The sequence below is a fragment of the Mytilus trossulus genome, chromosome 11, assembly GCF_036588685.1.
Source record: "Mytilus trossulus isolate FHL-02 chromosome 11, PNRI_Mtr1.1.1.hap1, whole genome shotgun sequence".
In the NCBI taxonomy this organism is placed as follows: domain Eukaryota; kingdom Metazoa; phylum Mollusca; class Bivalvia; order Mytilida; family Mytilidae; genus Mytilus; species Mytilus trossulus.
Window position 1 is genome coordinate 58917221 of NC_086383.1, and position 25915 is coordinate 58943135.

General features: G+C 33.9%; 1 protein-coding gene across 1 annotated transcript in view; it reads left to right on the forward strand.

Annotated features, from left to right (window-relative positions):
* The window catches only part of LOC134691355 (uncharacterized), a 244754-nt gene that overhangs the window by 5491 nt on the left and 213348 nt on the right, over window positions 1–25915 (forward strand). Inside the window, exons 2-5 of the mRNA XM_063551839.1 lie at window positions 9244–9381; window positions 9928–10112; window positions 13014–13088; window positions 15353–15376. Of these exons, the coding sequence (XP_063407909.1) occupies window positions 15359–15376 (18 nt within the window). The 5' untranslated portion in view covers window positions 9244–9381; window positions 9928–10112; window positions 13014–13088; window positions 15353–15358. The remainder of the gene's footprint in view (window positions 1–9243; window positions 9382–9927; window positions 10113–13013; window positions 13089–15352; window positions 15377–25915) is intronic.

Below are 25915 nucleotides of genomic sequence, written 5' to 3' on the forward strand. Positions count from 1 at the left end.
ATATAAATGAACAACAAATTTGTATATTTATAAATAAATCTAATTCTTACACTGTTCGGTTTAATTTCCAGACTCTATATAAACATAGAGAAATCTATGATGGGGGAAAGATTGGCATGGGGGAAAAGTTACTATATGTATACGTATTGTCAACTTTCCGCAGGGGAAGAATCACAACGATCCAAAATTTCCCCGGGGGAAAGATTGGCTCATGCCAGTCTTTCCCCCGGGGGAAAAACTGGCATGGGGGAAGAATGACTATATAACACCGGCACTTCACTTGACTGCTAAGAAAACAACGTGTCAAAGGTTAACAGATCATAAATAATTCTGATAAAAACAATAAGTGTGCAATAAAGGCAATGTTGATGATTTCAATTCCTAATTAACTCATAAAACAAAAGTTACCCGGGTCTCATGAAAAAAATTCCACACTGTTTTGAACTTATGTGAACTTTGTGTTTACACCAATTATTTCAATATGTCTGTGCATGGTCAGGCCTACTTTTGTAGTTCTACTTGTGGACCCTAGTGTACATATTTTCACGGAGTCACTGTCATATAATTTATTCAACTTTATCTAGTAGGGCATATGTTAAACCGCTAGCGAACTCTTTATATCTTGATAATGTATCAATCATTTAATTACTTCAGATCCACTTTCTCTTATATATATGTATGATATATTTGACACAAGAGCAATCAATTCATCAGTTTCATATAGTGATGCATAATCATTAGTTCTCAACTGCTAATTGTCTCAAACAGTTTTCCAGTTTTGGTATTTTATTTTTATTTTATATATTTTATTTCGAAACGAAAATTTAAGCATTTCTTTCTGCATCTTTCTCTTTGAATTGTTTGAATAATCAATAATAATATAGTAGTCTACATTAGTGGTTACATTGTATGCAGCCAAACTATGTAGAGGGCAGTAGAACAGAAAACAATCTCCATTGGCATTGTGTATATGGACCATAATTTGGTATTCGGCCTTTGGTTTCTTTTTTGTATCCTTTTTTATAAGTTCTAAAATTTTACCTTTTATTTTGTGGGTTGTGTTGGTGTTAGAATAGTATGAATGGAACAATTGAGTTTTTCGAGAAAAAATTAATACATTTTGATTCACCGTTTACATCATACATGAAACCAAACAGGAAACCAATCTTTATTTTCTTTATTTTGCACAATATAATTCAAAAGGCATAAATAAACACCATTACTAGTGTTACTTGCTTCATGTTAATATTTAAAATCTATTTTCAATGTTATATTAAATTTTTTTTTAAACCTGACAGGAAACCATAAGAAACCAAAAGCATTTTTTTAGTGTTATTTTATTGCAAAATCTGCTTAAAATAATCTGAACAGTATACTTTTTCTTAAAATCCATCTTAAATGTAACAGTATTATAAAACTCCTAAATATGTGCTTGTTTTGAAATCAATTAGTACAATTTATTCAGAATTTTCCATATTTTCTTCATTGATACAGGATACCATAATCGTTGTACATGTATCTTGGTGTTTAAGCCAAAAAAATGTATTTATATTTGGTTTTGATATTCCAGTTATATACAATTTATTCCAAATCATTGGCAATGTAACATTCCTTAAATCCAGTAAAGAAAAAAACTTTTAACTTGGAATTAAAATCTTTAAAATAGGCACAATGTGATACTTGTGACCTGTACACCATCTACATGGTTTCCACATTTTAACCTACTTTAGTGGGCTAAAATCAATAAAGTACTTCCTTTCAAGTCATGCATGGTAAAAGATTACTTCTCCTTTGACAAGTTTATTGTGTTTCTGATAAGTGTTTGCAGAACATGAATAAAAAATATTAATTAAAAACTGTGACAAAGATTCCAACTTTGTACATTCCAAGTGTAACGGTATATTAACATGTATTTTTTTTTAAATTATATTTATTCACCTAAAATATCCAGTAATATTTACTGCTGAAGTTAAATCAATCCAAAGAGCATTGGTACAATGATAAGAGACGTAATTTCGATTGATTTTTCCAAGGACTCTTCACGTCAGTGTGTTCTAAGGTCTGTCAAATATGAAGTCGATTTTGTCAAGTCATTGGGCATTTATTTTCACACAGGATCGTATGTAACATTATGCACATAGGAAAAATAACAGACCACCGGCGCAATCTCTTTGACAATTGTATTTTCCTCTTTTAAACAAGACGAAACAAGTCTACAGATTATGTTTGCTAACATCCCGTTGGAAACAAAAACAATGTTTAGACCTAGTATTTCGTACATCCGGCCCTAATGGCATTATCACATGTTAGTCACATGTTTCAAGTATGACCGGAAATGATTAGAACTTAAGGACAAAACAATTTTAATAAATAACTGGACTTCTGTTTCGTGTGAAATGTAACGCATAACAATAACATAATTTTCTTACTTAATTATAACGAAAATCAAAACAAGAATGTAAATCATCTCGGATTTACCTGTTTGAACATCTCGCAAGAGTTCCTATTTGCATATTGTTTTTAAGAATTCTATTACAACAAAGCAGATTACATCATCTAAAAATTGCGTTAGGAAATCGGACACAAAAATCACGCCACTGTTCTTACATCTGCTACATAAATACTTATAATTCTCGGCATTTTCTTCTCACTATTCTTATTGGTCGATGTTCTTTGTTATTTGAAAGCAAAAGTTACGAATTTGCCGGTGACGATTATCTATAAATCAGTCAGCGTTATGCTCTTCGGAAGCAAAAAGTAACGCGAGAAACGACACAAAAATACGGTTGTAGAATCTTTGAAATTCGTATATTTTAATTTTTTTTCTAGGGAAGAGTAGCATACACTTGTATGTTGATAAAAATAATGGCATATTTAGATGTAGTTACAACTTTTCTTACAGTAATTCACATTTTATCACTTTTCTATAGTTATAGGAAACGGAGCCCAATAGCAAATTATGGTCCATATGTGAAATTATAGACAGTGTAATATAAATCAGTGTAAGAAAAACCCTTCTTTGAAAAGTAACGGTAAGAAAATAATGATCATGGATGATGGACGTCAAGTGGCATATTAAATGAATAATAGAAATGGATTTCTAACGTGTAATACCTTGGTTTTAAAAGAGGGATGAAATATACCAGAGCCGGGGACTATTTTAATAGTTTATAATTCCATGGTTTGCATGTTTCACACCCGGGTTTCACAATTTCGTCGAAGACAAAAGAAAAGCTAACTGAATTATTATCTCACACAGATTCTGGATCACTATAAATAAGAAGATGCGATATGAGTGGTATCTAGACAACTATCCAACAAAGTCACAGTGTAAAAATACATTTGTCTGCCACACTGTCCCACTGCCTTTGAAAATTTAGCGGGGAAATATAACCTTTCGTTTGAAACGTCTTTGAAATTTTTGGCGCAATTTGTGAGGCTTACGGAAGGGATTGATTAAAGAATATTATATTACTCGATTTTTCTCATTAACGAGTATGGTGAGAAATATTTATCAAAATGTTATGATGTTCCATTTTTTTCAAAGAATAACATATCTTACTTTGGTCAAATGCGGCAGAGCTCCAGATAAGCTGCGTATTTGCGTGATCACTCAATACAAATAATTAAAAACCCAATGCAATTGTCCCTTGCAGTGTTAAAAAAATAATTCAAAGGAAAACCCAATCATATGCCAAAACATGAGTTCTTAACGCTTGGATTCGCTATCATTTGCGTTATTTACCCTTATCCATGTTATCTGATCACAATTGTCATGTAAATCTATTTTCATAATTTTTATAATTGAAATGTGCTTTCGTTCTAAAAAAAGAGCCCTGCATCAGGTAGCTGAAATGGGTCCCTGTTGGAATTTTCGTTGCTCAAAAGGTACACAAGTGTTTATGATACCATTTCGATCTTCTCGGCGTTTATCCAATTAGCATTTGTCATGTTGTCATATTTTTTTCGAATTGCTCGGGATTTATCATAACATGCAATGAATTAAAACGAAAGTAAACATGGTAAATGTCTGGTAAAAATATTGAATAGAAGCATGTTTTCAGCTTTTTTGGTAGCTGAGGGAAAGATATGATGAAAACAAGACTCAGCTAGTGTTTAGGAAGGTCAATCATAAGGGACATAAAGTAACTTAACCGAGATTTAGGTTGATAAAATTAAACAAAAACATTCAAGTATAATTTTAGTTCATATCATTTTTTTCATTTTAGTTGATGAGTGAATACACATATCCGTTTGTTACGTCAATGCAGCTTGACACTTTCTTTGTTTTGGTTTAATTGTTCGGTATGCTTAAGCTTAAGGTAGTTGTCTTATTGGGGAGTGCAGTATGACATTGCCATTTATTTATTTTATGTTGAAGAATTATTTGTAAATGTAAGTTAAATGTGGTCTCAGTCATTAAAACATATATAAACCCTATAAACCTGGACAGTGTAACGTGAACGCTGCCATTTTGTTTATTTACTTCTGTGACGTCATTTTCATGGGAGATAACCCAAGTACAAATTAACAATCTCAAAAGGTTATTCGCCGGTGAATAATAGGGTTATTGAAAATATTTAGGGTTATTCGTCCTTCCATGCAATTGAAGGAAAAACAACTGAATTACTCGACTCCAATCTTAATTGACTAGTAATGTCTGTTTTTCTACTGAAGGTTGGTGGTTCTCTCAAGGCACTGACTGCCACCAAATAGCATAATTGTGTTGAAAGTGGCATTAAACATTAATCAATCAATCAATCAATTGGCTTTTTTCAAAACTACTTGTACCCTTTTTTAGCTCACCTGGCCCGAAGGGCCAAGTGAGCTTTTCCCATCACTTTGTGTCCGTCATCGTCGTCGTTAACTTTTACAAAAATCTTCTCCTCTGAAACTACTAGGCCAAATTCAACCAAACTTGGCCACATTCATCATTGGGGTATCTAGTTTAAAAAATGTGTCCGGTAACCCGGCCAACCAACCAAGATGTCCGCCATGGCTAAAAATAGAACATAGGGGTAAAATGCAGTTTATATACGTCCGTCAAAATTTTGACGGGACGTTTTATGGTATACACATGTCCGGTGTCCGTCCGTCTGTCCGTCCCTCTATCTGTCTGTCTGTCCGTCTGTCCTGCGTAAACATGTCGCACCGTAACTTGAGAACGACTTATCCAAATTACATGAAACTTAATAGAGTTGTTTCTTTTGATGGTCAAATGATCTGTATACTTTTTGGTGATAATTAGATTTAAACTTTTTGATTTATGGCACTTTGTAACTAAAACAGTGGTGTGTTTTTTTCACATGTCACATTGTATCTATAAATCGATTCTTGATTATGGCTTAAAACTTTAAACACTTCTTACTTATATTAATCTTAATATCTGTATACTTTTTGGTGATGATTCAAAATTTCATTTCTGAGTTATTGAGTACTTTGTAAAAAAGGGGGAGGGTTTTTTTACATGTCGCGCCATATCTTAAAATCAATTTATGATTATTGCTACAAACTTTACACATGTCTTTGTTATATTAATCTTAAGATCTGTATACTTTTTGATGATGATTCAAAATTTCATTTTTGAGTGATTGAGGATCATTGAGTATTTTGTAAAAAAGGGGGAGGTTTTTTTTTTACATGTTGTGCCGTATCTCTATAACAATTTATGATTATTGCTTAAAACTTTACACACTTCTTTGTTATATTGATCTAAAGATCTGTATACTTTTTAGTGATGATTCAAAATTTTACTTTTGAGTTATTGAGTATCAGAGTTGGGGTAATTGTAATTGTAATCGTTAATCAGCTGTAATTGATTACAATTCTTCAAGTAATCATTGTAATCATTAATCAGCCAAAAATCTGATTACATGTAATTTAATTTAATCAATTACTTTTCAAAATACCCTGTAATCCTGATTACTTTATGATTACATTCTGATTACAATGAAAAAAATCTTAAACTGTTTATGTTCAATAAAGGAAACTTTTTGTTATTCTTATTCAATTTATTTTGAACATGTTAAGATAGTTTGGTTTACTTTATTTTTTATAAAACATGACAATTGGTTTGTATATTTCAGTAAAAAATAAACTTTCAGTATTGAAAAGTCATCAATAGTCTAAGAAGAGACATATAATACAATTATATGTTTCTGGCCTTAGTAAAATATATTGTACCTATATTCACAATTTAAAGATGTACATATATATATTTGATAATAACTGTTATATTCCAGTAATACTTTTCTTTAACCCTTAATTATCCGAATCTTTTGTTAATGTTGTGATTTTTGTCATCTTTGAATTGACATGTAGGAAACCAATTAAGGTTTGATTTTATTGCAATTACCAACTGAGTATAGCTGTACATGTAGGACAATATTATGGTAAAAGATAAATCAGACAAGTGATAATTTATCCAATTAGCACAAAATTAATTAAAAGTTGGACAAAATAAGCAAATTTTTTTGTATGTATTTTGTATGTATTTGGACTGGACATGTAAAATGCAATGATTTTTAGCACTTGTAGTTTGTTAAACTGGTACAATTTCATCCATATTTTAACTCCCATAAACTGTACCTTGAAACAAATATAAATTAAAGTCTAGAATATGCTCATGTATGTATGAAGTGAACTTTTGAGGTTTATTAAATAGATGAAGTTTGAAGTTATCATTTTATAATATAGCTGACACAATACTTTCTAAAAAATGCTATAGTTTATATATTTAACGTTTTTTCATTCACATCATGCAAAATGGTTTTTTTTAATTCATTGTAATCAGATGTAATCATGATTACTTTGCCAATGTAATCATTAATTTAATCAGACACTTTCAGAAATGATGTAATCATTAATTTAATTTAATCGTACAAATGACAAAGTAATTGTAATTTAATCAATTACATTGAAAGTAATCGGACCCATCTCTGTTGAGTATTTTGTTAAACATGGGAGTTTTTTTTTACATGTCGCGCCGTATCTCAAAAATAATTTATGATTATTGCTTAAAACTTTACACACTTCTTTGTTATATTAATCTAAAGATCTGTATACTTTTTGGTTTTGATTCAAAATTTTATTTAAGTGATATTTAGTTTTTTGTTAAAAAAAAAACCAGGGTGGGGGGTTTCCCGCCGTTTCTCAAAAACTATAATATATGGTTATTGCTTAAAATTTCTCAGAAACTATTTATAATTATTACATATAACTTCCACATAAGACGTCGGGCGTATCATGCGCTCATGGCCCAGCTGTTTATTGGCTTATAACTCAAAAACCAAAGCATTTAGAGAAAATCTGAAAAAGGGTCAAATTGTTTATCAGGTCAAGATCTATCTGTCCTGAAAATTACAGATGAATTGGGCAATCCGTTGTTGGGTTGCTGTCCCTGAATTGGTAATTTTAAGGAAATTTTGCTGTTTTTTTGTTATTATCTTGAATATTATTATAGATAGAGATAAACTGTAAACAGCAATAATGTTCAGCAAAGTAAGATTTACCAATAAGTCAACATGACCGAAATGGTCAGTTGATTCCTTTAGGAGTTATTGCCCTTTATAGTCAATTTTTAACCATTTTTCGTAAATCTTAGTTATCTTTTACAAAAATCTTCTCCTCTGAAACTACTGGGCCAAATTAATCCAAACTTGGCCACAATCATCTTTGGGGTATATAGTTTAAAAAATGTGTCCAGTGACCTGGCCATCAAATCAAGATGGCCGCCACGGCTAAAAATAGAACATAGGGGTAAAATGCAGTTTTTGGCTTATAACTCAAAAACCAAAGCATTTAGGGCAAATCTGACAATGGGTAAAATTGTTTATCAGGTCAAGATCTATCTGCCCTGAAATTTTCAGATGAATCAGACAACCCGTTGTTGGGTTGCTGCCCCTGAATTGGTAATTTTAAGGAAATTTTGCTGTTTTTGGTTATTATCTTAAATATTATTATACATGTTATAGATAGAGATAAACTGTAAACAGCAATAATGTTCAGCAAAGTAAGATTTACAAATAAGTCAACGTGACCGAAATGGTCAGTTGACCCCTTTAGGAGTTATTGCCCTTTATAGTCAATTTTTAACCATTTTTCGTAAATCCTAGTTATCGTTTACAAAAATCTTCTCCTCTGAAATTACTGAGCCAAATTAATCCAAACTTGGCCACAATCATCTTTGTGGTATCTAGTTTAAAAAATGTGTCTGGTGACCTGGCCATCAATTCAAGATGGCTGTCACGGCTAAAAATAGAACATAGGGGTAAAATGCAGTTTGGCTTATAACTCAAAAACCAAAGCATTTAGAGCAAATCTGACAATGGGTAAAATTGTTAATCAGGTCAAGATCTATCTGCCCTAAAATTTTCAGATGAATCGGACAACCCGTTGTTGGGTTGCTGCCCCTGAATTGGTAATTTTAAGGAAATTTTGCTGTTTTTGGTTATTATCTTGAATATTATCATAGATAGAGATGAACTGTAAACAGCAATAATGTTCAGCAAAGTAAGATTTACAAATAAGTCAACATGACCGAAATGGTCAATTGACCCCCTAAGGAGTTATTGTCCTTTATAGTCAATTTTTAACAATTTTCATAAAATTTGTTAATTTTTATTAACATTGTCCACTGAAACTACTGGGCCAAGTTCATTATAGATAGGGATAATTGTAAGCAGCAAGACTGTTAAGTAAAGTAAGATGTACAAACACATCACCATCACCAAAACACAATTTTGTCATGAATCCATAAGCTTCCTTAATATTCACATAGACCAAGGTGAGCGACACAGGCTCTTTAGAGCCTCTAGTTATTGGGAAAATATGCGTCACTTTTATAAAATTGTGAAATTTATAATAATCCATGAATTAGATTAAAACTTCAATTTTCAGACCCCATTTTAAGAGTAAAACCCTGCTTTGAAATAAGACCCTTTTATATTGTCAGTGATAATGCATATAGACCCTCAAATCTTCATATATAGTCATTTTAAGCATAAAAATGTATAAATGAGTGTTTTTCAGGTTGTATTCATGCACAACTACTACTGAGACTGCACTGTTTGGGAAAAATGTTGTCTTTTTGGGAATTATTTTAAGCCATTTTTTTTTCAAATTTGGATTCTTCTCCAGGGGAAAAAGCCTTTATTCTCCAGTAATTTAAGGCAAACAATATCATTGTCAATTATACAGTGTCATTATTATTTCTAATTGCAATGGAAACATTTATATTTCCAGACATGCCAGATAAAAGGCAGATTGAACATATACTGTTTAAATTTATTGGATCCTTGTCCAGTCAATTAGATGATCGTCCAGTCAATGTGAACCTTGTCCAGTCAATGTGAACCTTATGCAGTCTAGTTGCTATTTAAGGTAAGTGTACATTAATATATGTGAACTATATGTAGGACTATTTACTACTGAAATTAATTTGAAATGTAAGAGTGTCTCAACTCTAAAAGGATAATCAACATATAGTTTTTTTATTCAAAATACTGTAACATTAAACAAGACACAAAAAAGCCGAAAGAATAATTACAAAATCATATTCCTACCAATATAGATTGGTTTAACATTAGCATTGAACTTGTACTAACTGAAAAAAAATGTGAAATATATTTCAATGCCAGAGACAGTAACCAATCAGTGAAACATGTCAAAATGGTCCCATATGTCAATGACTGTAACCAATCAAAGAAACATGTCAAAATTGTCCCATATGTCAATGAGACAGTAACCAATCAATGAAACATGTCAAAATGGTCCCATATGTCAATGCGACAGTAACCAATCAATGAATCGTGTCAAAATGGTCTTCAACAACAGACAATATAACATGTTATATAAATTTTCATATGAAGGAAAGACAAATTTAAAATAATTATTTCAATCTGAAAATAGAAACATTTATGTTTTCAGTTAGAACATCTCTTATTGATATATATATTTGACATTTGATCCATGAACAGTGATAATCAACAGATAGTTTTTACATTCAAAATACCAGAACACCAATAGTAAACAAGAGAGGAATGAAAATCCAATACCAGAACACCAATAGTAAACAAGAGAGGAATGAAATAATTGTACATTTTACCTTTATTGTAAGTTTATTTTATTGAAACAGGGAGATAACACACAAACATTGATATGTTGAAAAGAAACATTTACAACAGTTAACCAGAAAAAATATATACAGATGAAGTACAGATGAAGTATTATTAAGTGATGCATATATTGTACGTATATCAGACTGGACAGTAAAACAAAAGAATTGAGAAATCGTATTTTGCTGCTTCTCCAAAATGAGGTAAATTAATACAACACATCAAAAAATTATACTATGAAATCTTCAGAAGTCTTTTTTTCCCCTTTTTATTGTCGAGCCTGCAACTTTTGTTGCAGAAAGCTCGACATAGGGATAGTGATCCGGCGGCGGCGGCTACGCCGGCGGTGTTAGCTCACTTCTTAAAAGCTTCATATTTTAGAAGGTAGAAGACCTGGATGCTTCATACTTTGTATATAGATGCCTCATGTTACGAACTTTCTGTCAGTCACATGTCCAATGTCCTTGACCTCATTTTCATGGTTCAGTGACTACTTGAAAAAAAAGTTAAGATTTTTTGTAATGTTAAATTCTCTCTTATTATAAGTAATTGGATAACTATATTTGGTATGTGCGTACCTTGCAAGGTCCTCATGCCTGTCAGACAGTTTTCACTTGACCTCGACCTCATTTCATGGATCAGTGAACAAGGTTAAGTTTTCGTGGTCAAGTCCATATTTCAGATACTATAAGCAATAGGTCTAGTATATTCGGTGTATGGAAGGACTGTAAGGTGTACATGTCCAACTGGCAGGTGTCATCTGACCTTGACCTCATTTTCATGGTTCATTGGTTATAGTTAAGTTTTTGTGTTTTGGTCTGTTTTTCTTATACTATATGCAATAGGTCTACTATAATTGGTGTATGGAATGATTGTAAGGTGTACATGTCTAGCTGACAGGTGTCATCTGACCTTGACTTCATTTTTTATGGTTCAGTGGTCAAAGTTAAATTTTTTAGTTTTGGTTTATTTTTCTAATACTGTATGCATTAGGTCAACTATATTTGGTGTATGGACATATTTTATGATCTTTATGTCGGTTACGCTGGTTTTATTTGACTTTGACCTCATTTTCACGGTCCATTGCTAAGTTTTAAGTGTTTGTGTGTTTTGGTCTGTTATTTTTTTCTTTATTTATAAGCAATAAGTCAACTATATTTGTTGTATTGAAGAATTGTTAGCTGTACATGTTTGCCTGGCATGGTTCATCTGACCTTGACCTCATTTTCATGGTTGATTGATCAATGTTTCCTTTTCTTGGTTAATGTTGAGTTTATGTGACAGTTGTAATAAAGCTTTATATTTAGGTCTATCAAGATAGTATCAAGGATTAGTAAAGAAGGCGAGACATTTCAGTGTGTGCACTCTTGTTGACAATATTGTGTGTTTTAGGAGGGGCTGGCAGAATAATACTTATTTATGACTTGTATCCAGTGATTTATTATTAGGTTATATATATTGCGATATATACATTTTCTTTTAAGTTCACCTGGCCTAAAAGTCTATTGGGGTCATTAACTTTTACAAAATTCTCTTACACTACTGGGCCAAATTTTACCAAACTTGGCCACAATCATCATTTGGGTATCTAGTTTAAAAAAAAAAGTCTGATGAACCCCTCCTGCCAACCAACATGGCTGACATGGCTAAAAATTGAACAAAGGGGTAAAATGCAAGGTTGGACTATTATCTTGAAAACTGATATGAATGGAGAAAATAATGAGATTTACATATTATTTATTACTTCAAAACTGGCAGACAATTTCTTATCATGCTTATAGGAGTTTATGACGATGAATGATGAATTTTACAGATATTTTCATGTTTACTTAATCTCTGAAAAACTGTAATAGATAGAGAGAAACTTTATATACCAAAAATGATCTGCAAAGTCCACATGGTCGAAATCGTCAGACGACTCCTTATCGCAATTAATGCCCCTTAATGATGATTTTTATCATTTTTGCATTTTTGCCTTAAATCTGAAAAAAACATATAATAGATAGAAAGTAAATTAATGTAAGTAAAAGTGTTCATCAGGACAAGATGTACAAATAAGTGAAAAATCTTGAAATCGTCTGAGGACCTCTTATTGGAGTTATTGCCCTTTGATAATGATTTTTACCACTTTTTTTTGCATTTTTGCCTTATATCTAAATAACTCAAATAGATATATAGAAACTTAAACAAGCAAAAATGATCAGCAACACTTGATGAACATATATATTAAATAGCAGAAATAATAAATTGTCTGTTCTTGTCATACATGTAGCAACTCCTCTGAAACCACAGAACATAATTTCATGAAACTTCGTAGATAATTAGGACATAATATGTAGATGTGCATATCCTATAGAAATTTTTATCAGTTGACTTTTGTAGGAGTTATTAGTCTTTAAAATTAGAAAATGGGTGAGATTTTGTTTGCCCAGTGACAGTGTGGGGGCGTGGGGTATGTGAGCGTGCTAAAAAATGTCCTTTAGTAAAAGAGTTATCGTATGAATGATGATGAAACAGATATCCCCAGTCCTAAGAACAAATATATAAACAATTATAATAAGGTCTCCCAACAGCCTTCAAAATTGCTCAAAACCCATACCATATTATAATATAAAAATCTATAAAAAGCACTGATATTATAAAATGTGGAACAATTCAAAAGAGAAAATCAACAGCCTATTACAACAATGAAAAAGAGGGGGATACACCTACATGTACCAACAACAACCACTACACTATAGGTTCCTCGACAGGCACATATTCAGATTGTAAACAGATCAATTGTTTAATGTGATTGTCATGATGTCCTTGCTTATTTGTTGACAGTTTAGAGAGGCTTGAAATTAATATATTTAATATTGTCTTAATGCTGGTAAATAAAACTTTTGAAATTTTTAGGTCTGCGGAAGTGCAATTGATTGTCTTGTGTTTGATGGAAAAAATCACACCCTGTTTGTACAATACCTCATTTAGGTAAGTTATCAGATATACAAGCTTTTGAGTTTAGTTTTTAGCTCAGCTGGCCTATAAGGCCATGTGAGCTTTGGCCATCCCTTTGCGTCAGTCGTCTGTCCTTCTTCCAGTGTAAACTTTTTCAGAGACCTTCTGGACCAAAAAGTGACCTAAATAATAATGATAAGCATGTAAAAGATTTATCTGCAACGAAAATTTCAAACCAAATGGACAATCCTATTTTGAGTTATTGCCCCTGAAATAATGATTGTTATTAAATTTTCTGTTTTTTGTTTTTGTTTATCTTGAAAATTTGTAAAGATAAAAGGAAATTTCAACTACAAAAATGTTCAGCAAGTTTAAAAAGATCTACAAATAAGTCAACTGAACGAAATTGTAAACTGTCCCGTATAGGAGTAATTGCCCTTGGACATGTTGAAAGATGCAGAAACTATGATAGATACATGTAGATAGAATCCTTTAGTGGCAAGAATGTTCCACAAAGTAAGATCTCAGAAAATGTCAACTTGACCGAGGATATATATAGGAGGTATTTTCCTTGAAAGATTATTTAGCAAACATTTTTGGTTTTTGCAGACACTGTGATCATGATGATAGATACCAACAAACTTTAAATGTGAAAGATGTTTACCAACATTAGATCTTCAAAAAATATAACATGATCGAAATTGTCAATCCACCTTTATGAGTTTGGCTGTCCCTTTAGTATTGTTCGCCTCTCTTTTATAGTTATTGCACTTGTTTGGCATTTCCTTACCATTATTTCAAAATTATAGGAGCTAGTTTAAAACTGTAAACTAAAAATTATCAGCATGACAAGATGTATCCACCCTGAAAATTTGTAAAAACTAACCACTTTGTTTTTGCCTCTGAAATATCTATTTTTTTCGAATTTTGCACAGTTGGTGGCTGCTATCATAAAAAATATAGGAGCTAGGTTAAAAGTGTAAATTTCAAAAAGGTTTATTACAACAAAATGTATCTAACAGTAACTTCAAAATTGGAGAAAAATCTGTCATCTTGTTTTATAGAGTTATTGCCTCTCAAAAATCATTTTTTGAAGTGTTTTGTGATAAACATGTAGGAGCTAGGTTAAAAGTGTAAATTACAAAAATGATCAGTTGACAAGATTTTATTATGTTGAAAAAAATATGTCAACCTGTTTTTGAGTTATTGCCCCTGAAAGATACTTTTTTTCCGTTTTTGCCTGTTATTTTAAAAAAAAATAGGAGCTACATGTAGCTATAGGTTAAAAGTGTGGACTATAATACTATCAGAATGGCAAGATCTTTTGACTCAGATTTTCCAGTTTTGCGCCATCTGAAATATTGATTTTTACAGGTTTTTGCCTGCGACTTCTGTTCTCATGCCTGTCGGACAGTTTTCAATTGACCTTGACCTCATTTCACAGATAAGTGGACAAGGTTAAGTGTTTTGGTCAAGTCCATATCTCAGAAATAAGCAATAGCTCTATATTTGGTTCATGGAATGATTGTAAGGTGTACGTATTAGGAGTCATCTGACCTTGACCTCATTTTCATGGTTCATTGGTAATTATGAAGTTTTCCTTGTTTAGTTTGTTTCTTAAATACTATATGCAATAGGTCAACTATATTTGATCCATGAAATGATTGTAAGGTGTACATGTCTGTCTGACAAGGATCATCTGACCTTTCCCTAATTTTCATGGTTCTTTGGTCAATATAGAATTTTAATGATTTGGTCTGTTTCTTGTATACTACTAGCAAAAGATCAACTATATTTGGTGTATGGAATGATTGTAAGGTTTACATGTATTTCTGGCTTTGTTTATCTAACCTTGACCTAATTTTTGATTTGATCATATTTAGTTTATGTGATACTTGTAGTAAAACTTCATATTTAAGAATATCAACATAAAGTAGGCGAGAAATTTCAGCGTATGCACTCATGTTTGCTGTTTCGGCTGTTAACTAAAAACCTATAGGAATTAGGTTAAATATGTAAATTGCAAAAATTATCAGCAACACAAAGAGTAACCAGTATGCGCATATAGGAATCGTAGTTAGCAAACAAGCGATATTTTCACCAGGTGAGGACACAAAATAGTGCAGAAAAGTTGACATAGTCTTTTAGATGTTAGTATTTCATGTATTTGGATTAGATTCATATGTGAAAATATTAAGTCAGTTATTCACAAGTCCATAAGGAGCATGTATTTTCAACTGGCATTAACAATTATAACTCAATGATAAGTACATATATTTTTTTTCTTCTATTTTTAGGTTATAATGGAAAATTGGAATAGGGTAAGATTTACTTTTTAAGTCCAATTGTCATATGCATGTGACCTTTTATTTCCATTTTCTTACCAAAAATACATGTATGTGATAATTTGTGTCTCTCAGACACCATAATATCTCAAGGAAAGTCCTACATTGACTATGTTTTAATACAGTTACTTCAGAGTGGAGTGTGGAGGCATCACTTTGTCTAGCTTTCTTATTAGGTTACTGTCTCTTTATTTTATTATCAACATCTCTTTTTATTCAGTCTACATATATAATTTTATCATTAAGTAAGCATGGTGGTATTTCTACTATCTGATATAAAATTAGTAAGAAAATGATGAGAAAGTACCAAGGGGACAAATAAAGGTGTTAATGAATGACAAATACAACTACATATCACCAATAATATAACAATGCATAATGAATAAACCGACTTTGATAAGTTTGATCCGACTTATCAAGTCATTTTCCTGTTTGCTGGTGAAACAAAGAATTTCTATAATGCAAAATACACAAATATTATACGATAAATCGATTTTCAGATTGTCATCATTTTGATGATATTTATATTATAAACTGTCAACTGCTCGACACAATATGAAACCTCTGAACTCATTTGCTCTGCTCCCATAAAAAAGCTTGATAGTATGACTTATTTGAGGTAAGGATACCAAGGATTTATATAGTTAATTGCCATGCAGGAGAATAAATAATTATTGCTTTATTTAACAGCCCTTTCATTCATTTTTCATTACAATCTATTAAATGTAAAATCTACGTTTTACTTACAGAAACTTCATACAGCTGCTGGGGAGGGAGATGTAAAAGATGTGAAAACATGCCTTGAGAATAAAGCAGACATTGATTATCAAGTGGTAAGTAAAATAGTCTCGCTAGGTACAGTAGTAACATCCAAATTAGTACTAGAGCAAATTAATTATGTACAGTAAAAAACAAACTACTATAGATAACTTCAGAACATAGCAGATCTTACTTAAGCACTTTAAATCACATAACTACATGTTACTTCAAAATACAGCAAATTGTAATAGAATAAAATACAATTGCATGTTACTTCAAAACCTGTCAGTTGAACATAAACAGTATAAAACACTAATAGAATGAAATACAATAACATGTTACTTCAAAACCTGACAGTTTAGTATAAACAGTATAAAACATTTACTTTAAATAACTTAAACACAACTGTAAGTCACTTCAAAACACGACAGTAAGAATTTTAACAGAATAAACACACAACTATAAGTCACTTTAAAACACAAGAGCAAGAACTTAAACAACAAAAGACACATGTTAGTCACTTCAAAACTTGATAGATAGAACATTAACCAAATAAAAAACACAACTATAATTCACTTTAAAACATGACAGTAAGAACATAAGTAGAATAAAACACATGACTAAAAGTCACTTCAAAACATGACAGTAAGAACATGCATACACAAAATAAAACACCCAACTATAAGATATTTCAAAAAATAACAATGTTTACACAACGCTGAATGTAAAACATACCTGTAATCAAAGCACAACACTTAATGTGAAGCATATATGTAATCAAAGTACAATGGTGTAAACTAGTTACTACTTTCCAACATAAATAAAAACAAGACTCAAAGAACAACACTGAATGTGAAACATTCCTGTAATCAAGAAAACAACACTGAATGTGAAACATTCCTGTAATCAAGAGAACAACACTGAGTGTGAAACATTCCTGTAATAAAAAAAACAACACTGAATGTGAAACATTATTGTAATCAAAGCACATCACTATATGCATGTAATTAAGAGAACAACACTGGATGTGAAACATTCCTGTAATCAAAAAACAACACAATCAAAAGAACAACACTGAATGTGAAACATTCCTGTAATCAAAAGAACAATAATGAATGTGAAACATTCCTGTAATCAAAAGAACAATAATGAATGTGAAATATTCCTGTAATCAAAAGAACAATAATGAATGTGAAACATTCCTGTAATCAAAAGAACAATAATGAATGTGAAACATTCCTGTAATCAAAGCACATGACTATGTCATACAAATAATCAAAGCACAACGCTGAATGTGAAAAAATTGTGTAATCAAAGAACAGCACTGAATGTGAAACATTCCTGTAATCAAAAGAACAACACTGAATGTGAAACATTCCTGTAATCAAAAGAACAACACTGAATGTGAAACATTCCTGTAATCAGAGCACATCACTTTGTCATACATGTAATCAAAGCACAACACTGAATGTGTAACTTACATGTAATCAAACCACAATACTGAATGTGTAACATACATCTACTCAAAGCACATCACTGAATGTGACACATTCCTGTAATCAAAGCACATCACTAAATGTTAAACATACATGTAATCAAAGCACATCACTGAATGTGAAGCATACCTGTAATCAAAGCACATCACTGAATGTGACACAAATCTGTAATCAAAGCACATCACTGATTGTGTCACATTCCTGTAATCAAAGCACATCACTAAATGTTAAACATACATGTAATCAAAGCACATCACTGAATGTGAAGCCTACCTGTAATCAAAGCACATCACTGAATCAGACACAAATCTGTAATCAAAGCACATCACTAAATGTTAAACATACATGTAATCAAAGCACATCACTGAATGTGAAGCAAACCTGTAATAAAAGCACATCACTGAATGTGAAAAATTTCTGTAATCAAAGAACAGCACTGAATGTGAAACATTCCTGTAATCAAGAGAACAACACTGAATGTGAAACATTCCTGTAATCAAGAGAACAACACTGAACGTGAAACATTCCTGTAATCAAAAGAACAACACTGAATGTGAAACATTATTGTAATCAAAGCACATCACTATATTCCTGTAATCAAAAGAACAACACTGAATGTGAGACATTCCTGTAATCAAAGCACATGACTATGTAATACTTGTAAGCAAAGCATAACACTGAATGTGTAACATACATGTAATCAAAGCACATCACTGAATGTGACACATTCCTGTAATTAGAGCACTTCACTGAATGTTAAACATACATGTAATCAAAGCACATCACTAAATGTTAAACAAACCTGTAATCAAAGAACATCACTGAAAGTGAGGCATACATGTAATCAAAGCACTTCACTGAATGTGACACATTCTTGTAATAAAAGCACTTCACTGAATGTGACACATTCTTGTAAGGCCAAATAAAAATATATGTGTGGTTCCAGTTACCCTACCATCCCTACTTTTTTGTCTTTAAAATAGCCAACCCTAAAGATTTTATTGTAATTTTTCATCAAGCACTGTTAAAGTCAGAATGTTGCTCCCATAGACTCAATGTAAAAAAAAAACCTTAAAATAAAAAAAAATCCCTACCTACCTACCCTAACTTATTTTCAAATGTAACTGGAACCACACATACTATTTTATTTGGCCTAATCGAAGCACTTCACTGAATGTGTCACATTCTTGTAATCAAAGCACATCACTGAATGTGACACAAACCTGTAATCAAAGTACATCACTAAATTTGACACATTCCTGTAATCAAAGCACTTAACTGAATGTAAAGCATACATGTAATAAAAGCACATCACTGAATGTGACACATTCCTGTAATCAAAGCACATCACTGAATGTGAAGCATACATGTAATCAAAGCACATCACTGAATGTGAAGCATACCTGTAATCAAAGCACAACACTGAATGGGAAGCATACCTGTAATATAATCTAAACAACACTGAATGTAAAGCATACATGTAATCTAAACAACACTGAATGTGAAACAAACCTGTAATCAAAGCAAAACACTAAATGTGTAACAAACCTGTAATCAAAGCACTTAATTGAATGTAAAGCATACATGTAATAAAAGCAGAACACTGAATGTGAAACATTCCTGTAATCAAAGCACATCACTAAATGTAAAACATAAATGTAATCAAAGCACAACACTAAATGTGAAACATATATGTAATCAAAGTACAACGGTGTAAACTAGTTACTACTTTCCAACATTAATAAAAACAACACTCAAAATGAGTTTGACTTTCTTGAAATTGTTATAATTTTGATAATATCATTTATATATAAGTGGGTATCAGGAATGTCTAAATATAGGATATTACAACAAACCACACCAACCACAAATACCTGACAACTTCAAGTAAATAGACAAACCACACCAACCACAAACACCTGACTGCTCCGAGTAAATAGACAAACCACACCAACCACAAATACCTGACAACTCCGAGTAAATAGACAAACCACACCAACCACAAATACCTGACAACTTCAAGTAAATAGACAAACCACACCAACCACAAACACCTGACTGCTCAGAGTAAATAGACAAACCACACCAACCACAAATACCTGACTACTTCGAGTAAATAGACAAACCACACCAACCACAAATACCTGACAACTCCGAGTAAATAGACAAACCACACCAACCACAAATACCTGACTACTTCGAGTATACAGACAAACCACACCAACCACAAACACCTGACTACTCCGAGTAAATAAACAAACCACACCAACCACAAATACCTGACTACTTCGAGTATATAGACAAACCACACAAACCACACATACCTGACTACTCCGAGTAAATAGATAAACCACACAAACCACAAACACCTGACTACTTCGAGTATATAGACAAACCACACCAACCACAAACACCTGACTACTCCGAGTAAATAAACAAACCACACCAACCACAAATACCTGACTACTTCGAGTATATAGACAAACCACACAAACCACACATACCTGACTACTCCGAGTAAATAGATAAACCACACAAACCACAAACACCTGACTACTTCGAGTAAATAAACAAACCACACAAACCACAAATACCTGACTACTCCGAGTAAATAGACAAACCACACCAACCACAAATACCTCACTTCTTCGAGTAAATAGACAAACCACACCAACCACACATACCTTACTACTCCGAGTAAATAGACAAACCACACCAACCACACATACCTGACTACTCCGAGTAAATAGACAAAACCACACCAACCACAAATACCTGACTACTCCGAGTAAATAGACAAACCACACCAACCACACATACCTGACTACTCCGAGTAAATAGACAAAACCACACCAACCACAAATACCTGACTACTCCGAGTAAATAGACAAACCACACCAACCACACATATCTGACTACTCCGAGTAAATAGACAAAACCACACCAACTACAAACACCTGACTACTTCGAGTAAATAGACAAAACCACACCAACTACAAATACCTGACTACTCTGAGTAAATAGACAAACCACACCAACCACAAATACCTGACTACTCCGAGTAAATAGACAAAACCACACCAACTACAAACACCTGACTACTTCGAGTAAATAGACAAAACCACACCAACTACAAACACCTGACTACTTCGAGTAAATAGACAAACCACACCAACCTCAAACACCTGACTACTCAGAGTAAATAAACAAACCACACCAACCACAAATACCTGACTACTCCGAGTAAATAGACAAACCACACCAACCACAAATACCTGACTACTCCGAGTAAATAGACAAACCACACCAACCACAAATACCTGACAACTTCAAGTAAATAGACAAACCACACCAACCACAAACACCTGACTGCTCCGAGTAAATAGACAAACCACACCAACCACAAATACCTGACAACTCCGAGTAAATAGACAAACCACACCAACCACAAATACCTGACAACTTCAAGTAAATAGACAAACCACACCAACCACAAACACCTGACTGCTCCGAGTAAATAGACAAACCACACCAACCACAAATACCTGACAACTCTGAGTAAATAGACAAACCACACCAACCACAAATACCTGACAACTTCAAGTAAATAGACAAACCACACCAACCACAAACACCTGACTGCTCAGAGTAAATAGACAAACCACACCAACCACAAATACCTGACTACTTCGAGTAAATAGACAAACCACACCAACCACAAATACCTGACAACTCCGAGTAAATAGACAAACCACACCAACCACAAATACCTGACTACTTCGAGTATATAGACAAATTAAACCAACCACAAACACCTGACTACTCCGAGTAAATAAACAAACCACACCAACCACAAATACCTGACTACTTCGAGTATATAGACAAACCACACAAACCACACATACCTGACAACTTCAAGTAAATAGACAAACCACACCAACCACAAATACCTGACTACTCCGAGTAAATAGACAAACCACACCAACCACACATACCTGACTACTCCGAGTAAATAGACAAAACCACACCAACCACAAATACCTGACTACTCCGAGTAAATAGACAAACCACACCAACCACACATACCTGACTACTCCGAGTAAATAGACAAAACCACACCAACTACAAACACCTGACTACTTCGAGTAAATAGACAAAACCACACCAACTACAAATACCTGACTACTCTGAGTAAATAGACAAACCACACCAACCACAAATACCTGACTACTCCGAGTAAATAGACAAAACCACACCAACTACAAACACCTGACTACTTCGAGTAAATAGACAAAACCACACCAACTACAAACACCTGACTACTTCGAGTAAATAGACAAACCACACCAACCTCAAACACCTGACTACTCAGAGTAAATAAACAAACCACACCAACCACAAATACCTGACTACTCCGAGTAAATAGACAAACCACACCAACCACAAATACCTGACTACTCCGAGTAAATAGACAAACCACACCAACCACAAATACCTGACTACTTCCAGTAAATAGACAAACCACACCAACCACAAACACCTGACTACAAGTAAATAGACAAACCACACCAACCACAAATACCTGACTACTCTGAGTAAATAGACAAACCACACCAACCACAAACACCTGACTGCTCAGAGTAAATAGACAAACCACACCAACCACAAATACCTGACTACTTCGAGTATATAGACAAACCACACAAACCACAAATACCTGACTACTCTGAGTAAATAGACAAACCACACCAACCACAAATACCTGACTACTCCGAATAAATAGACAAAACCACACCAACTACAAACACCTGACTACTTCGAGTAAATAGACAAAACCACACCAACTACAAACACCTGACTACTTCGAGTAAATAGACAAACCACACCAACCTCAAACACCTGACTACTCAGAGTAAATAAACAAACCACACCAACCACAAATACCTGACTACTCCGAGTAAATAGACAAACCACACCAACCACAAATACCTGACTACTCCGAGTAAATAGACAAACCACACCAACCACAAATACCTGACTACTTCCAGTAAATAGACAAACCACACCAACCACAAACACCTGACTACAAGTAAATAGACAAACCACACCAACCACAAATACCTGACTACTCTGAGTAAATAGACAAACCACACCAACCACAAACACCTGACTACTCCGAGTAAATAGACAAACCACACCAACCACAAACACCTGACTACTCCGAGTAAATAGACAATACACACCAACCACAAACACCTGACTACTCCGAGTGAATAGACAAACCACACCAACCACAAACACCTGACTACTCCGAGTAAATAGACAAACCACACCAACCACAAACACCTAACTACTTTGAGTAAATAGACAAACCACACCAACCACAAATACCTGACTACTCCGAGTAAATAGACAAACCACACCAACCACAAACACCTGACTGCCTCGAGTAAATAGACAAACCTCACTAACCACAAATACCTGACTACTCAGAGTAAATAGACAAACCACACCAACCACAAATACCTGACTACTCCGAGTAAATAGACAAACCACACCAACCACAAACACCTGACTACTTTGAGTAAATAGACAAACCACACCAACCACAAATACCTGACTACTTTGAGTAAATAGACAAACCACACCAACCACAAATACCTGACAACTCCGAGTAAATAGACAAACCACACCAACCACAAATACCTGACAACTTCAAGTAAATAGACAAACCACACCAACCACAAACACCTGACTGCTCAGAGTAAATAGACAAACCACACCAACCACAAATACCTGACTACTTCGAGTAAATAGACAAACCACACCAACCACAAATACCTGACTACTTCGAGTATATAGACAAACCACACCAACCACAAACACCTGACTACTCCGAGTAAATAAACAAACCACACCAACCACAAATACCTGACTACTTCGAGTATATAGACAAACCACACAAACCACACATACTTGACTACTTCGAGTATATAGACAAACCACACCAACCACAAATACCTGACTACTCCGAGTAAATAGACAAACCACACCAACCACACATACCTGACTACTCCGAGTAAATAGACAAAACCACACCAACCACAAATACCTGACTACTCCGAGTAAATAGACAAACCACACCAACCACACATACCTGACTACTCCGAGTAAATAGACAAAACCACACCAACTACAAACACCTGACTACTTCGAGTAAATAGACAAAACCACACCAACTACAAATACCTGACTACTCTGAGTAAATAGACAAACCACACCAACCACAAATACCTGACTACTCCGAGTAAATAGACAAAACCACACCAACTACAAACACCTGACTACTTCGAGTAAATAGACAAAACCACACCAACTACAAACACCTGACTACTTCGAGTAAATAGACAAACCACACCAACCTCAAACACCTGACTACTCAGAGTAAATAAACAAACCACACCAACCACAAATACCTGACTACTCCGAGTAAATAGACAAACCACACCAACCACAAATACCTGACTACTCCGAGTAAATAGACAAACCACACCAACCACAAATACCTGACTACTTCCAGTAAATAGACAAACCACACCAACCACAAACACCTGACTACAAGTAAATAGACAAACCACACCAACCACAAATACCTGACTACTCTGAGTAAATAGACAAACCACACCAACCACAAACACCTGACTGCTCAGAGTAAATAGACAAACCACAACAACCACAAATACCTGACTACTTCGAGTATATAGACAAACCACACAAACCACAAATACCTGACTACTCTGAGTAAATAGACAAACCACACCAACCACAAATACCTGACTACTCCGAGTAAATAGACAAAACCACACCAACTACAAACACCTGACTACTTCGAGTAAATAGACAAAACCACACCAACTACAAACACCTGACTACTTCGAGTAAATAGACAAACCACACCAACCTCAAACACCTGACTTCTCAGAGTAAATAAACAAACCACACCAACCACAAATACCTGACTACTCCGAGTAAATAGACAAACCACACCAACCACAAATACCTGACTACTCCGAGTAAATAGACAAACCACACCAACCACAAATACCTGACTACTTCCAGTAAATAGACAAACCACACCAACCACAAACACCTGACTACAAGTAAATAGACAAACCACACCAACCACAAATACCTGACTACTCTGAGTAAATAGACAAACCACACCAACCACAAACACCTGACTACTCCGAGTAAATAGACAAACCACACCAACCACAAACACCTGACTACTCCGAGTAAATAGACAATACACACCAACCACAAACACCTGACTACTCCGAGTGAATAGACAAACCACACCAACCACAAACACCTGACTACTCCGAGTAAATAGACAAACCACACCAACCACAAACACCTAACTACTTTGAGTAAATAGACAAACCACACCAACCACAAATACCTGACTATTCCGAGTAAATAGACAAACCACACCAACCACAAACACCTGACTGCCTCGAGTAAATAGACAAACCTCACTAACCACAAATACCTGACTACTCAGAGTAAATAGACAAACCACACCAACCACAAATACCTGACTACTCCGAGTAAATAGACAAACCACACCAACCACAAACACCTGACTACTTTGAGTAAATAGACAAACCACACCAACCACAAATACCTGACTACTTTGAGTAAATAGACAAACCTCACTAACCACAAATACCTGACTACTCTGAGTAAATAGACAAACCACACCAACCACAAATACCTGACTACTCCGAGTAAATAGACAAACCACACCAACCACAAACACCTGACTGCCTCGAGTAAATAGTCAAACCTCACTAACCACAAATACCTGACTACTCAGAGTAAATAGACAAACCACACCAACCACAAATACCTGACTACTCCGAGTAAATAGACAAACTACACCAACCACAAACACCTGACTACTTTGAGTAAATAGACAAACCACACCAACCACAAATACAGGACTACTTCGAGTAAATAGACAAACCACACCAACCACAAATACCTGACTACTCTGAGTAAATAGCCAAACCACACCAACCACAAATACCTGACTACTTCGAGTAAATAGACAAACCACACCAACCACAAATACCTGAATACTCCGAGTGAATAGACAAACCACACCAACCACAAACACCTGACTACTCCGAGTAAATAAACAAACCACACCAACCACAAACACCTGACTACTCCGAGTAAATAGACAAACCACATC